Source organism: Chenopodium quinoa, unplaced genomic scaffold (assembly GCF_001683475.1).
Source record: "Chenopodium quinoa cultivar QQ74 unplaced genomic scaffold, ASM168347v1, whole genome shotgun sequence".
NCBI classification, from domain to species: domain Eukaryota; kingdom Viridiplantae; phylum Streptophyta; class Magnoliopsida; order Caryophyllales; family Amaranthaceae; genus Chenopodium; species Chenopodium quinoa.
The window spans coordinates 6,412,755-6,429,616 of NW_018743850.1; the positions used below are offsets into that span (position 1 = coordinate 6,412,755).

The 16,862-nt window shown below is 35.4% G+C and overlaps 1 protein-coding gene across 1 annotated transcript; it reads left to right on the top strand.

Moving 5' to 3' along the window:
- Positions 1 to 6,349: 6,349 nt before the first annotated feature.
- Positions 6,350 to 9,670, top strand: LOC110686131. Its single transcript, XM_021862713.1, has 2 exons — positions 6,350 to 6,502; positions 7,859 to 9,670. The coding sequence occupies exon 2, from the start codon at positions 7,961 to 7,963 to the stop codon at positions 9,065 to 9,067; it is 1,107 nt and encodes a 368-aa protein (XP_021718405.1). The 5' UTR covers positions 6,350 to 6,502; positions 7,859 to 7,960; the 3' UTR covers positions 9,068 to 9,670.
- The last annotated feature ends 7,192 nt before the right edge of the window (positions 9,671 to 16,862 follow it).

Below are 16,862 nucleotides of genomic sequence, written 5' to 3' on the forward strand. Positions count from 1 at the left end.
AAAAATAAGTTTAAGAGGAATTAAGGCTAATTAAGTCTAATTAGGTTGATCAGGTCCAATCAGGTATACATATAACATAATAATTAGGTTTAATAATTTACTATTTCATGATATTTGAGCTAAATAATCAAACATATCAATGCCTAAAATTGTAGTTTGAAGGACCATCTCTTATTTATTTTTTAATATTAGCATACACGAGCCTTGTTTGGTATGTTTATTTATTGAGTATACGTTTAATTACTAGAAAAACTACTATATTTCTTTCAACTACCTCACAAACAATTAACATATAATACAAATAACTAAAACTATTGCACCATTAAATAAGCAAGTCTAGTAAACTAGCCCTATGTTATTTAAAATTCTCTCCCCTTCTCTCCTCTTCCTCTCTTCCTCTCTTATAGGGTTTTCTATAATTTTTTTGAAAATTAGACTATTTTCAACCCTTTTTGTAATACCCCAAATTTTGGGAAGATATTTTAATAATTTCTTGAATTATTTAATTTGGAGCCAAAATGAATTTAAAATTTTGGCGCCAAATATAAGCATTTAATCATTTGAATAATTAATTATTTTCGGATTTCTAAATTAATAATATTGGTTTAATTATCTTTTAAAGGTCAGTCCATATTTTTTTATTCAATATGTATGTTATTATCTTAGAAATTTCAAGAGTTTTAAAGATAATACCTAATATACATTATGATTTACAACAAATTTTAGTTTTGATATTATCTAAATCTAATATATATAAATAAAATAGGCATTTTTGGAGAACATTTGGAGCGCCACGTAAGAAATATACTTATTTCGACCAATAAGAAGAAAGATTTGTATTTTATTTTTGAATTAAAAAATATGTCGCCACCTAGATAAAAGTAATAGATTGGATTTGATATATCTAAAATTTTAATGCCACGTAGATTATAATCCACGAATTATATTATTTTAATGAAAAAATATAGGAAAAGATAAATTTATTTATTCAATACTACAAGTATAAGAAATCCAAAAAAAAATATACTAAAAAATATTTAAATAATAAACGCTTTTAATAAAGTTTGATACCTATCATTATAAGATAAATTTTGATAGTATTTATGATAAGAAATACAAATTGTTCGTTAATTATAATTAAATTAAAATTTGTGATACCTACCATTATAAATTGATACATCATACGACACAAATAAAATTTCGTATCAATAAAAAACCCCATCAAGCGAATTTTGTCTTAGTAATTTTGTGTTAATTTATGGTCATCAATGGCCGGGTAATTTTTAGCTTAATTTTTAAAATCCTATGTTTAAATTAGTATTTCTAATTATTACTTACATTGTTTTAATTTGGGATACTCAACGATTATATGTTTATGTTTTATTTACTAAATGTTTTTTTCATGCAGATCTAACACATCATAAGACACAAATAAAATTTTGTATCAATACAAAACCTCATCAAGCGAATTTTGTGTTAGTAATTTTGTGTTAGTTTTAGGTCATTAATGTCCGAGTAATTTTTAAAATTTTATGTTTAAATTTATATTTGTAATTATTAGTTACATTGTATTTATTTAGGATACTTAACGATTATTTGTTTATGTAATGGCATACGATTAGATGTTGTATACTTAATATACGGATGACTTTGGTTATTTTTGGAGATGAAGAAAAAATTCCAATGCATAGATTTGATTTTATATCGCAATAATTTTTCATTTATTGGTAAATATATTGATTTATTTTATATAAATGTATAGATTTAATTTATATCAATTTCAGTTTGGCTAACATTCACGGTTCAATTTATCCATTGATGTAGTAGGTTGGTTGTGGACGAGGTTGGTGATTTATCGAAACAAAAGATATGGTAAAACAATGAATAATGATTTAGGATTTAAATTATTAAAAATTGGAAAATTGTAAACTAATAATCCCACCTTTAGGTGGTCTTCCACAAACAATCCCACCTTTCTAAAATCCAGAAACAATCCCACCTATTCCCCCTATCTTCCATTAACGATCCTTCACCTGTTGAAACCGGTTAAAAAATTAGATTGCTTAGAACAACCGGTTTCTTCTAATTTAATTTCCAACCGTTAAAAAGCTTATACACCATTAATGTCTTCTCCCCTGTTCTTCTCTGAGAATTTTATAAATTGCCCCCCCCCCCCCCATCAATTAATTTTTTCATCTTTTTTCATCTTTCTTCATCTCATCTCTTCTCTTGTACTCAAAGCTTTCTTCTTTTTTTTTCCAGTTCGCTATCAATGGCAAGTCATAATTCAATTGGCTCCTCTTCAAGGTCGAGGTCGAAGCAAACCTCATCTTCTCAGGTGGTTTGCTACCACAATGAAATTTCACCACTGAGGACAGTGCGCTACGATGGTCCAACAAAGGGGAAGCGGTTTTTTGGGTGCTCATACTGGCCTGTAAGTATTTGCGCACCAAATTGTTGTTTTTTTTTTTTAATTTGCTTTGTTATTGCTGTAATAGCCTAATTTGGGTGATTTGTAGGAGCAGAGGACTTGTGGCTTTTTCAAGTGGGCTGATGAGGTGGATGATGTTCGTGATCTGCAGCATTTGGTTATGGAGAAGGAGACCAGAATTTGTGAGCTTGAGTATGAAATGGACATGATGAAGGATAAAGTGAAGAGGCTCAAGGCAAATAAAGAGAAGTTGGTTGAAGAGGTGGAGGAAATGGGCATTGCAACGACTGAAACAATGTTTGAACTCAAGGAAAATGTTGAGCCTTTTGGTTTTGATGGACAAATTGACAAACTCGACTAATGAATGTTTTGAGTCTTTGGTGAATAAAGGATTCAAGCAAAGTTCGTTCCGGAGTAGGAACTTGGATGCGGAGTAGCATTCTTTAAAAAGCCTCGTGCAAATCTCACGTTCTAGTTTTAATTGTGAGCACTCAATAATATAAAGTCGGAAAGGAACTCAATGACTTATGTTAAAGACTACTGGAATAAAAGTTAGTTTTAAAAGATAATTTCTTAAAGAAAAGATAATTTGTAAAAGTTTTAATAAAGATAATTATCGAAGATAATTATCTAGTTGTTTTAATAAATAATAAATTTATCTTTTCAAATAAAATCTTTTTAAACAAACTTTTGATAATCTTTTAAATAAATATTTGATAAAGTTAGCAAGTGGTTTTTCTGTGAGAAAATCTTTTATACGGCTAATGGTTATCAAGTTGTTAGGATAGTGGTTTAATTAGATAAGGCTAGGAAACCTCTTCATGATCACAATCTGTCAAGATAACTCCACAAGTTGTTAGTGGGTTGTTGACATGTGGACGTGATTATGGTGGAGGTTAATGACTAAGCCTTCTCTATAAATACTCATGCAAACTATCTCAGCAAAAAAGAACTCTTAAGCATAAAAATTCCAGTAGCCATCTAATAACATAAAGAGAGTTATTTTCCTTCATATATTCTTGAGTGCAATAGGTATTTGTAATCACAGATTGTATTCAAGTACTTAGGGGTTGGGATTGTGAGTTTGTAAAGTGAGGTCAAGGAAGCTTCGTTGCTGAAGTCTTCTGTGAGAGTTGGGAACAAGTTCCTAATTTGTGGAACTTGTTAACGGGTTTGAATCTTCACTTGTAAAGAGTTTGATTACTTAGTGGAAATTTAGAAAAGCCTATATCTTCTCTCGTCACTATTTCATTTAGTTAAATTCCGCAAAAAGTTTTTAGATTTCACCTCAAATACAATTCACCCCCCCTCTTGTATTAGCCAGTTAGACTTTCAGTTGGTATCAGAGCGGGAACTCAGAGCACGCAGGCAACCCTGTTGAGTAAGTTCCTGGGAAAATGGCTTACACAGAGGAAAAGGAATTCGGGAGTACATCCATTCAAAGGCCTCCATACTTCAACGGCAAATATTATCCTTATTGGAAGGATAAGATGGAAATCTTCATCCAAGCAGAGAATTATCAGGTATGGCGGATTATACAAGTAGGAGATTACGAAATTACGAAAACGAATGCTAACAATGAGGTAATCCCTAAACCTATGGATGAATATGAAAAAACTGATTTCGAAAAATTAGAAATGAATGCTACTGCCAAAAAGTTTCTAATTTGGGGACTTGGACCCGATGAACATACTCGTGTCAAAGGGTGCAAATCCGCAAAGGAAATTTGGGATCTTCTGGAAGTTACACATGAAGGAACGTCAGATGTTAAACGTTCCAAAACAGATATTCTTTTATCTCAGTATGAGCGCTTTGAAATGGGAAACAAAGAATCCATTAAAGACATGTTTACTCGATTTAAAAGTATTACTAACGAACTAACGTGTCTTGGTAAGATAATTCCTATAGATGAGCAGGTCAGAAAAGTCTTAAGAAGTCTTCCAGACAATGACAGATGGAGAGCAAAGGTTGCAGCGGTGCAGGAATCAAAAGACTTCACCAAGTTCAATCTGGAACAGCTTGCGGGTTCCCTCATTACTCACGAGATCCAGTCGAACAATCGGACTCAGGAGACTGTCAAAAGTCAAGGGCTAGCATTAAGAGCTAATGAAGAATCCGAAGAGAAGTCTGACATCGATGAAGAAGAAGCTGCAATGTTGGTGAGAAGGCTGAAAAAATTCTACCGTAACAACAAGTTTTTAGACAAGAAGAAAGGATACAGTAAAAGAAATCAGGAACCCAAAGCCAAGTCTTCTTGTCACAAATGTGGAAGCACCAACCACTTCATCAAAGAGTGTCCATTATGGGAATCTGAGAAAGGCAAGGGAAAAGAAGCTGATCAAAGCAGAAATTCCAAGCCTAACTTTTCTAAAACAAATTTCAGGAAAGCAATGATTTCCACGTGGGGAGAATCAAGTTCCGAAGAAGAGGAACAGGAACACACAGACGATGAAGTAGCCAATCTCTGTCTAATGGCAAAGCATGATGATGAGGTAGTCATTCAACCTAGTTATTTGAAATCTCTCTCAAAGGATAAATTAATCTCTTTATTGTTAGAAACCTTAGATGAATATAAAGAATTATGTGCAAAACTAAGGCAAGCCGAAAAGGCAACTGGAATTTGTAGAGATCATGTTAAGTATCTGAATAGCTTAAGAAATGATGTTCAAGGCAGATTCTTTGAATTGTTAGATAAAAATATTATGCTAAAAGAATCCCTTGAAAGAGTCAAGAGTGAGAATATCATGCTGAATATTGAATTGACTCAATATAAAATGTTGTGTACTAACATTGATTCTTGCAGGTCTACTGAAGTTCCTTTAATCATGTTTAATAATGAACTAGAGCATGTTAAGAAAGAGATAAAGGAAACCAATGATAAAAATGAGAAACTAGAAAAGGACCTAGAAATTGCAAGAAAAAGTAAAAATACAGCAAGCACGGGTGTTCCCAAGTGGGTAAAGGAAGCTCAGACAAAAAGAACAGAAGGTCTAGGCTATGTTCATAAGAAGAAGTCCACTGGAAAGAAAAAGAAATATGTGAACTTACCTAGTGAGACCGTTTGTTCTTTTTGTGGTAAAAAGGAACATCGCAGTGAAGAATGTACTAAGAAAGCAAATCTGTACAATAAGAATGTGAACTATGTTTGGCAGAAGAAATCTGATTTAAATGTGTCAACACAGGAACCCATGAATGAAAGGGTTCCTGCTACTAACCCTTAATTTCTTTTGCAGGTCGCAGTGAGGGGGAACAACCAGTGGTACCTCGATAGCGGTTGTTCTAAGCACATGACAGGAGATGAATCCAGATTTCTCTCACTGACGGCCTATACAGGGGGAACAGTGACCTTTGGAGACAATAAGAAAGGCAACATTGTTGCTGTTGGCAAAGTAGGAAGGTCAAGTTCCCATGCAATTGACAATGTATTTTTTTCGAGGGTTTGAAGCATAATCTACTCAGTATATCTCAGCTTTGTGATAAAGGAAACTCTGTAAGCTTTTCTTCTGAAAAATGCAAAATCATCAACAATAACACTGGAAAAATCGTTTTGGAAGGAACTCGTAAAGGGAACACGTATACCGTGGATCTTAACAAAGTTCCAAAATACAATCTATCCTGTTTAAGTGTTATTGAGGATGATCCACTTCTATGGCATAGACGTTTTGGACATGTTAGTCTTTCATTGCTTGACAAATTAAGGTCAAAGGACTTGGTAATCGGATTACCTTCTATCAAATTCCTAAATGACAAAATTTGTGAAGCTTGCATCAAAGGAAAGCATGTTCGATCATCATTTAAATCAAAGAAAATGGTAAGCACCACAAAACCATTGGAACTCATTCATATGGATTTGTGTGGCCTCGTTAGAATTCAAAGTAGAAGTGGAAAAATATATGTCTTAGTTCTTGTGGATGATTATTCTAGATTTACATGGGTCATATTCTTACATAGTAAAGATGAAACTTTTGATATGTTTATGACTTTCTTGAAAAAGGGCTTAATTAGGCTAGATTTTATTTCTACTGAATGTCAAATTGATGATATATTAACTAAGCCTTTAAGCAGAGACAAGTTTGAAAAGATGCGTGTGGAATTGGGGATGCTACGGCTAAAGTGATTTTTGTTTGGAACCCCTAAGGTAAAATCGGATGTAACTAACAATGCTATGCTCAATCTTGTGTGCATAACACAGCTGAAATTACCCAGGGAAAAGATTTGTGAAGTATTGAAAAGTCACTTATACATACTTTTAATATGTTAAAAATATTGAGCCATGTTGTTTCAAGTTCCCTTTTCATCATTCTTTATTCTCTGTATTATGATCACGTAAATTATCATCATAATTTACAATCCATTTGCACTTACCATTTTTTTATATTGTTAATTTGTTTTCCTTCCTATTATTATCTTTTTTGCCTTCCTTATTTTTTTTATCTTTTATTCTTATCTTTTATTCATATTTTTATCTTTTTTTTCCTCCTTATTTTCCTTTGTTCAGTTCTGCTTTTATTTGTTACGTAAGATAAGAAGCATGTATATCAATTCCTTAACTTACGATTTTATTTTATCAACATTGAATTAGATGAGTGCAATTATTTCACCAAATTAAATCCTACTACCTCTAAAACTACTCCACTACCTCACCTTTTAAACCGTCATTTTTCTTTCTCACTCCTCCCAATTAAACTCTTCTTCTTCTTTTCACTCCACCTTCACCTATCAAATCAATTAAACTCCCCATAAACTCCCATAACCAGCCTCACTCTCTCTCCTTCCTATTCACACTATTCATCTTCTCCTTCCCTTCATTTTACCTTCAACACCATGAAAACCAACCGAAACACCACCCCAAAAACCCGATCACCACCATTCAAACCCTCCTCAAACACGGGGTCTCCACAACCGGTGCCAATTGCGGTGGTGCATCCATCTGCTCAGCCAAAGAGGAAGGCTAAGGCTGTGAAGGGCGGCGACAGGAAACGGCGCGCAACCACCAAATTCCCATCATGGAATTACACTCTCGGATATCACATCAACTATGATTGGTGTGTGGCGAGTAAGTTCACTGAATTTACTTCTTTAATTGATTATCAAAAATGGACTCACTTGTTCCAGAATTGTTCTCATTACCCTGTTTATCCTAAACTTATTTATGAGTTCAAAAATACCTTTCAATGTGATAATGGTGTGTGCTCGGCCGTAGTTAATGATATTCCAATTTCGATTGATGCCAATTATCTTGGAAATCTATTTCAAGTTCCTGTTAAAGGCTATTGTTCTTATTTAAAGCACAAACAATCTGTAAATATTGGCCATAATGATGAATGCAAAATCCTTCAATTTATTGGAGGAAATCCGAAAGTGAAAACTACTCACCATCATGCCCTAACACCCCTTCATAAGCTACTGTTTACCTTCACCTGGAAGGGTATAGTACCCCGTTTACAAAAACGGAGTACCGTATCACTCTTGGATGCCTCCCTCATATTCTGTCTTGCATGCAAAATACAGATTAATTTCCCTGCTCTAATGATTGAACACTTGAATTTTTATGCTCAAAAGACCACAATTCCATATGGCTCTTTCCTTACTGTGTTGGTCAAATCTTTTGGTATTGATGTTGAATGTGAATCCCCAACATATCTCAAACCCGATAATATCCTCTCTGAACAATCATTACTTAGACTGAGTCTTAGGCTTACAAATGGCAAAGTATGTTTTGTGCCTCGGAAAGGAGGGGAGAAAAAGAAAGGGAAAGGGAAAGAAGCTGAGGAAGAATGTGACGCAAGTGATGAGGAGGGCAGTGACCAGGGTAGTGAGGTTGCTAGTGAGGGTGCTACCACCTCCAGTGATTCTGAGGGAGATAAGGAAGAAGAAAAAAGTTCTAACGGAGAGAAAAACAAAGAAAAAATACTTGAGGGAGATGTGCAAGGAGAAAAACAGGAAGATTCTGAGGGGGAACATAAGGAAGTTTCTGAGGGGGAAGCTCGAAAATCTGACTCACATGAGGGGCAGGGAACTGATCAAAGTGAGGGGGAACATACCACAGACTCTGAGAGCACAGCTGGACCACCTGTCATTCCTGTGTTTACAGGGGGCCTTAGAAGAAGTAAGAGGAATGTGGTCAAGCCTGCCCTTTCTACTACACACCCTGTGACTGTAGAAACCATCAGCTCCTCAGACAAATCTGATCCCACCTTCAAACCTACCCAAGTCCCCTTTGCCATTGAACCCTCTTCTATTCCTGTCTCATCTACTAGGCAGCCTCCTCATTCACCTTCTCCTCCTCCATTTCAGCCTACTGGCTTTGCTGCTTTCTCTGGAACTCGTGTGTTTGTTTATGATTTTCAACAGGTTAAAGCAGATATGGAGAAGTTGACTACTCTGGTGAGCAAGAAACTGGAGGAAATGGCCTCGGAATTGCTTTCTCTTAAAGGCCAGGTGCAGGCTCTGGCAGAATCTCAAGCAACCGGATTTGCAGGCGTGGAGGCAAAGCTTGCACAGGCTGAAGGCAAGTTTAGTGAAGGCAACAAGGAGATCTTGGAAACTATCAACAAAGTAGCCTTTGAGGAAGTCGAGGAAGACTCTATTGATCCCACAAATCCAACCCTTGATCCTACCAATGCAGCCTCTTAAATCCTTGATTGCACTTATTCTAATTTCATATGTTGAACAATTTTATTTTGGTTTTGTTTAATCTCTCTGAACTTTGGTTTGTACGCCTTTATCCTTTGCTACATTCTCTATGTTCCTCTTCTATTTCCTAAATCGGAACTTGGCTCGTATTTTTCATATGATTGTGTGTGTTTGCTGATAATTTGGTACCTAACTTATTTTTGCCTTGCATTATTTGAGCTCACTATTCCCTACGTAGTCTAGTGGGAGTATAGCAAAATGTTTTTTTTCAATCTTTTGATAATGCCAAAAGGGGGAAAAGACAAACTTCATGGCGGCTAAAGTGTTTACCAAGGAACTCACACATCGAAGGTACAAACTTTTGCTAAGTTCAGTTTTTAAAGTCTTTGTTAATTTTTCTTTTGCTCAGTTTTTTTTTTAAAAAAAAAAAAAAAAAAAAAAAAAAAAAAAAATACTTTTTAATATTTTTCTAAGTTCTTTAATTGTTTTTTTTGTTTTCATGCCTTACTCTAAATTTTTGTTGCATGCCTGGATGATTTTATTTACCTAAGTTTGTCAATGTTTGTCATCATCAAAAAGGGGGAATTTGTTGAGCCTTTTGGTTTTGATGGACAAATTGACAAACTCGACTAATGAATGTTTTGAGTCTTTGGTGAATAAAGGATTCAAGCAAAGTTCGTTCCGGAGTAGGAACTTGGATGCGGAGTAGCATTCTTTAAAAAGCCTCGTGCAAATCTCACGTTCTAGTTTTAATTGTGAGCACTCAATAATATAAAGTCGGAAAGGAACTCAATGACTTATGTTAAAGACTACTGGAATAAAAGTTAGTTTTAAAAGATAATTTCTTAAAGAAAAGATAATTTGTAAAAGTTTTAATAAAGATAATTATCGAAGATAATTATCTAGTTGTTTTAATAAATAATAAATTTATCTTTTCAAATAAAATCTTTTTAAACAAACTTTTGATAATCTTTTAAATAAATATTTGATAAAGTTAGCAAGTGGTTTTTCTGTGAGAAAATCTTTTATACGGCTAATGGTTATCAAGTTGTTAGGATAGTGGTTTAATTAGATAAGGCTAGGAAACCTCTTCATGATCACAATCTGTCAAGATAACTCCACAAGTTGTTAGTGGGTTGTTGACATGTGGACGTGATTATGGTGGAGGTTAATGACTAAGCCTTCTCTATAAATACTCATGCAAACTATCTCAGCAAAAAAGAACTCTTAAGCATAAAAATTCCAGTAGCCATCTAATAACATAAAGAGAGTTATTTTCCTTCATATATTCTTGAGTGCAATAGGTATTTGTAATCACAGATTGTATTCAAGTACTTAGGGGTTGGGATTGTGAGTTTGTAAAGTGAGGTCAAGGAAGCTTCGTTGCTGAAGTCTTCTGTGAGAGTTGGGAACAAGTTCCTAATTTGTGGAACTTGTTAACGGGTTTGAATCTTCACTTGTAAAGAGTTTGATTACTTAGTGGAAATTTAGAAAAGCCTATATCTTCTCTCGTCACTATTTCATTTAGTTAAATTCCGCAAAAAGTTTTTAGATTTCACCTCAAATACAATTCACCCCCCCTCTTGTATTAGCCAGTTAGACTTTCAGAAAACAACACTGACAAAAGGCTAATGCTTACTCTGGTCTTCTCTTGGGCATTTTTCACCCTTGTGCTGTTGATGAAATAGGGTGTGTTGATGATGGGGTGAAGGTAGTTTTTTGGGGTTGCTGTGAAGGTGTAGTATAAGTGGGTTGTGGGTTGGTTGGGACATCTGTATTTTGGGTAGTTTTCAGATGTGAAAGTGTTTGGTTTGTTTGCTTAATTGGCATGCTAGGATGGTATTCAGTATGCTAGGCTTGACTTAAAGAAGGAAGTAGGGCTTGACTGTAGTGTAGGTGCTGACCTTCACTGACTTTTGTAACCATGGCAATTTCAATGAATATATGACTTATGTTGCTTGGTTAAATTGTTGTTGCTGAAATTCTTGCAATTTAATTGTTGTTGCAACCACTGTTTTAAACACTTTAATACAGCATATATACTATAAAAAAATTGCACAAACAGAGAGCATATATAGCATAACATGAAATTCTTCAAAATACAAGACAAACTCTGTTCGAATGAAGATACATAAACATAGGTTTAAATTGCATAAACTTAGGAATGTCATTGATCTTAACTAACTAATACATCCTTATTACATGTTGTTCTAATTTGAGGAACCTTGACTGAAGTTGTAGGAGAAAGTAGTGGTGTATGCTGAAACATCTTGAGGTCCTGCACTTCCTGGTGGCTGCATTGAAAAAAAAAAGGAGTTAGTTTTGTTTCCACATAAATAGGCTTTGTAATAAAATAGTCAATAAGTTACTGTCATACATTAGTGAATGTAGAGCCATCTGATGTCAAATAAACACCAAAACCTTGGGGGACCTGATTTCTTCCTCTGCCTCTTCCACCCCTTGATCCTCTACCGCCCCTTGTTCCTCTACCACCTCTGTTACCTCCTGTTGTTGTGGTAACACCTCTTCCCATACTGCCTGAAGCTTCCCCTCCCCTACCAGTTCTCCCACCCTTACTAGTTGGAGCATCCCTTCCCCTAGCTCTACCAGTTCCCCTTCCAGCTGAGTTGCCTCCCCTGCTGATCACTCTACCTCCCCTTCCTATTCTTGAAGGTTCAGCTGTTGCTGTTAGATGAGTAGAAGAGCATGGGTGCATAGGTTGGGAAGCTGCAGCCTCTTCCCTTGGCCTACCCCTTGCTCTCTTTGCTGGAGGCTCATCTGGGGTTTGTGGGGGCTTGTGGCAGAGTAGTTCCTCTGTTGGGGCACCTTCTCTTATTATGGCCCTTTTGTTGACACACAGAGCATGTCATTTCCATGCCATGTTTGGTCAACTTTCCTGGCTTTTTGGGGTCCTCAAATGGATCCTTTCTTCTATTCTTCCTTGGCCTTCCTGGTCCTACTTTGATGGGGGGTGGATCCATACTCAACTCTGATTGAGGCCAATGCCTTTCACCTTCAATTGGAGGGATTGAATTCTCATATGCTTTCAAGTACATCTCCTTCTTATAACACTCATCAACATAATCTTCTGCCTTCTTATGACAGAAAAAAATTGCAGCCACTGCATGGCAACATGGGATCCCACACATGTCCCATTTTCTGCATGTGCAAGTTCTTTTTTCTAGGTCCACAGACATAGTGTCCAAGATATGGCTCACTTGAAACACACTCTGTGAAGAAGGAATGACCTCACAATTAGCAGCTTCCTCTTTCTCTGATTCTAGCTTCTTCTGAATCCTTGGACATAAAACACTCTTCCATTTTTCCATTTCCTGCCTCTTAATCACCAACCTCCTCATTAAAGCTGCCCTTATATCCTCCAACATATAAAGTAAATGTTTTGCCCTAGCATTAATGATATACCCATTAAATGTCTCAGCCATGTTAGATGTGATGTCATCTGCCTTCACATCAGTTTTCAAAAATGCCCTGCAGAAGACATTTGGGTTGTAACTTTTGAAGCCTGCAGCAGCTGCAGCATTAGTTGTCTCCAACTTATTAAGTGCATCTCTATAGTTAGCTTCACTATATGACTTTGCACAGCTCCAAAACATCAATTTCATTTCATCACCTCTGAAATTCTTGTGCCAATTTGAAAAAATATGTCTTGCACAATGTCTGTGCTCAGCTTGAGGGAGTGTCACACTAACCCCTCTTAGAATGGCCTAGTAAAGCAATATGTATTAATGAATTCAGCAAAAAAAATCAACATAGCCAAATATATGTATTAATGAATTCAGGAAAAAAAAAACCAAAAACAGTTAAAGTTTATACCTGATGCTCATCTGACACAATCACAGTTCCAGAACCATCACCAAGCTGAAGGCTTTTGCTGAGGTTATTCAGAAACCACTCCTAGGAAGTATTATTTTCACCCTCCACCACTGCCCAAGCAATTGGGTACATCTGATCATTCCCATCTCTGCCTACAGCAGACATCAACTGTCCCCCTAGGAATGTCTTCAAAAAGCAAGCATCAACACATATAATTTTTCTGCAACCCTCCATCCAACCTTTTTGCAATCCCTCAAAACAGACATACAACCTCTGAAAAATCTGTGGTGGCTTATTCTTGTCCATGTATGTGACTAAGTCCAACTGTGTGTTTGGACTGGACCTTTTCAAGGCTTCAAGATACCTGCCAACCTTCCCATAATGCTCTCTCATGGAGCCATGAAGCTTTTTGTGAGCATGCCACTTTACCTTGTAAGCAAACTCTTTCCGAATGATAACCCTGTAAGCTCTCCTGACTGTTTCAATGATCTCTTTAGCTGGCCAATGAGGCCTAGCCTTAAACACATCAAGTAGTTGTTCTGCCAACCATGACCCTTTCAGCTGCTTGTTTTTCTCCATAGTTCTGATGCAACTATGGTTTGACACTACTGTTTTAACTACAAAGGAACCTCTCCAGGAGTCCCAAGAGGCATACAACCTAAAAGGACACCCTTCACTGCACCTCACACCAATTCTTTGTTGCCTACTTTTATTTGCTGTCACAATAGTTAGATTTCTACCTTGAAAAATTGCAAACTTAGCAACAGCTTGCTTGAATTCCTCCCTAGTTGCAAATCTATGCCCAACTTTCCACTGAAACTGAGTAAAGTCAGTCTCAAGCCCTACAAGCAGACCTCTCCTGCTCTTTCTTTCCCCAATTGTCTCCTCTTCATCACTTCCCCTAGGTGTGTGAATTTCTTCATTAGATTCTTCATATTCAAAGTTGTAACCAGCCTGTTTTCCACCCTCCCCAGCTTGTTTACTAGTCTCCCCAACCTGTATACTACTCTCACCCCCTTTGTTCCCCTCCTGTTGTGCAGCTAAATTACCCTTAGCAGCTTGAACTTGTAGTGATTGTGCCAATTCTACTACACTACAATTGAAACCTTTCACTCTTTCCCTTGCCTCCCTTTGCTCATCATCACTACTATCAGCATCAAAATCCTCTGGCTCCTTTAACTCTTCAATGTCACTAACATCATCATCTTCCCCATCTAAATCAAAGTTAGCTTGATAAATCTCATAATCACCTAGCCAATCCTCTTCCTCATACTCATTTCTAAGATTAACCTCATCCTCATACTCATCTGCATCAGACTCACCCTCCAAATCATCTTCTAACACATAATCTCTATCATCATCATCTTCATCACTTCCTAAACCATACAGTAACTCATCTATGGCAATGGGGCTATTAGGTCTGTCTTCCTCCCAATCATAGTCCCCTGACACTTCACATCTAATGAATTCAGAATGAGGCTCTAATGTGTTTTCTGTTTGAGTTGGGGTTGCTGTTGTTTGACTAGGGTTTTCTGGTAATGAAATGGAGGTACTAGATCTAGGAAATGGTTGAAGTTGTTTGTTTGTTGTTAGAGTGGGGACCACTTCTACTGCTTTGCCTTTAGACTTTTCCAACACATGCAGCTTCTCTGAAACTGCACTAGATGCCTGACTCAAAATGCCAGCTCTCTTAGGTATCAATTTTTTGGGCCTATTGAGCTCATGTTCTGTGGCAACAATGGCTGAAGTGGGCTGGGTTGTGGTATTGGATCCAGTCTGGGATTGTTTAACAAATTCAGGCTGAACATCATCAACAACTACATACAAGTCTACTGTTCTGTTCTCCACCATTACCCTACCCAATTCTCTGAATTCATCATCAGTAAATGCAGACTTTAACCCACCCCTTAAGTCAAGTGCAGGATTTAAGTAATAAAGTTTGAAATTTCCAGAATAATTACCACATTTAGCAACTAATTCCTTCATATAAAACCAACACAACTCATCAACATCAAAAGTTCTGAACTTCCCTCCCAAATAAACCCAGTAACCATTACTGTCAAATTTAAACTTCCCACCATGATATATTTTCAAACATGCAAGACCCATTACAATACGCAAACAGTCTCAATAACTACTTAAATTACTCTTCACTATGTTAATCGAAGCTATCTTCGTTTAATTGCTTTAATTCGCAAATTTAAGAAAGCTAGGGTTTGTCGAAAATTTACCTCTAATTAGCCCACCTTGAATTGCTGTGCTAAGGACCTTAATTTCCTTCAATCAATGAACAATTGCAGTCCTTTCGATGAAGATAAGTTTCTGAAAGTTAATTTTTTTTTTTTTAATTGTTACTTTGTTTCATAAAAATGGCGAAACTTATGTTTTTTGGGGGGGAAAACCGTTGGAGAAGAAAGACTTTAGGGAGGGAAATAGAATAGGTTCACCGGTTTAAGGGGTAACCTGTAAAAAGGATCGTTAATGGAAGATAGGGGGAATAGGTGGGATTGTTTCTGGATTTTAGAAAGGTGGGATTGTTTGTGAAAGACCACCTAAAGGTGGGATTATTAGTTTACAATTTTCCTTAAAAATTTATCATTTCACATTAAAGATTTTATATAACGGAAAAATATCATTTTTACAATTTATTTATATTTAATAAATTCATTATAAATTATAGTAAAAAAAATAAATATTAAACTTTTGTAATTTGTGTCTGAGATTATTAAATACAATAAATCAAAATAATTAAAAATCTTAGATGAAAAAACCGTGCATTGCACGGGCTTCCATCTAGTATATATATATATATATATATTTGTATAATAACATGATTTAAATATCAAATTCAATCAATTTATCCATTTACATATGATTTTCGTTTTTAATAAAAAAAATTATTTTTCTTTTACCATACTACTACGTACCATTTTTTTTTAAAAAAAAGCCCTTCTATTTTATTTCATACTATTACGTACTATACTATGTTTCTTTTGGTTAAAGTACTATGTTCCTTATTACTAATACTTTACTCTATTATTATAATTATGAAATTATTATAATTTATTGTTTTGAAATTAAAACAAAGTTATTATTGTTTTAAAGTAATACAAGTTTGATGGTTTGGTAAGTCATGCACAAGTAGAATGGCGTTTATGGTTTTTTTGTTATTTTGTTAACCTTATATTAATTAAGGTTATTTTATTGTGTAGGAGGATTCCCTTGATCGTGGTCAAGTGTAGTAGTCGTACCTTAATTGTTCTCGAGATCAAGGTACGTATATGTGGCTAGGTCCTTGATACAGGTTTTGAATGCGTGTTTTGATGAACGTTTATTGCGATGAGTTAAAAATATAATTTTTTTCGATTTTAAAAGTTTGATCTTTAAAAGTGCTAATTAATTTAATTAAAGTTGTTTATAAATCACTTGATTACAAGTTATCAAATCAAAGGATTAATTTAAACTTGTAGCTCGTTATGGGCCTGAGTATTTATTATTTTAATTGTCCCTCTACCCGGGACTGGTTAAGTAAGACCGTGAACTTTGTATGATCTGGTCTTTCCTCGAGTATAGTTTAACTTACTTGGGGGGTGTGCACACTTAGGTGAGGAAAATTGATTTTGGAAATTCATCTTAAATTGGAAATCTATTGGTTTGGAAATTTTCTATTAATGGACGTTACTACTTTTGGATGGTTTAAATTTTGGAAAGTCCAATTTTGAAAAGTGACTTATAGCAAGTTTTAATTAGAATAATTGTTTTGAAAGCATGTTTGTCTAATAAAAGCATTAACATGCCTTGCACTTATATGTACTTAGCGTTTTTGCTAATCCGTTTTCCTTTTTGTTTTTGGTTCGCCCTGTTTAATATTATTGGTAAGCAGTCTTGAGTCGGGATCAGAATCACTTAGTTAGGAATTTATTCATTCACGAGTCAAGTTTTATTTGGAGTATTTTCAAAC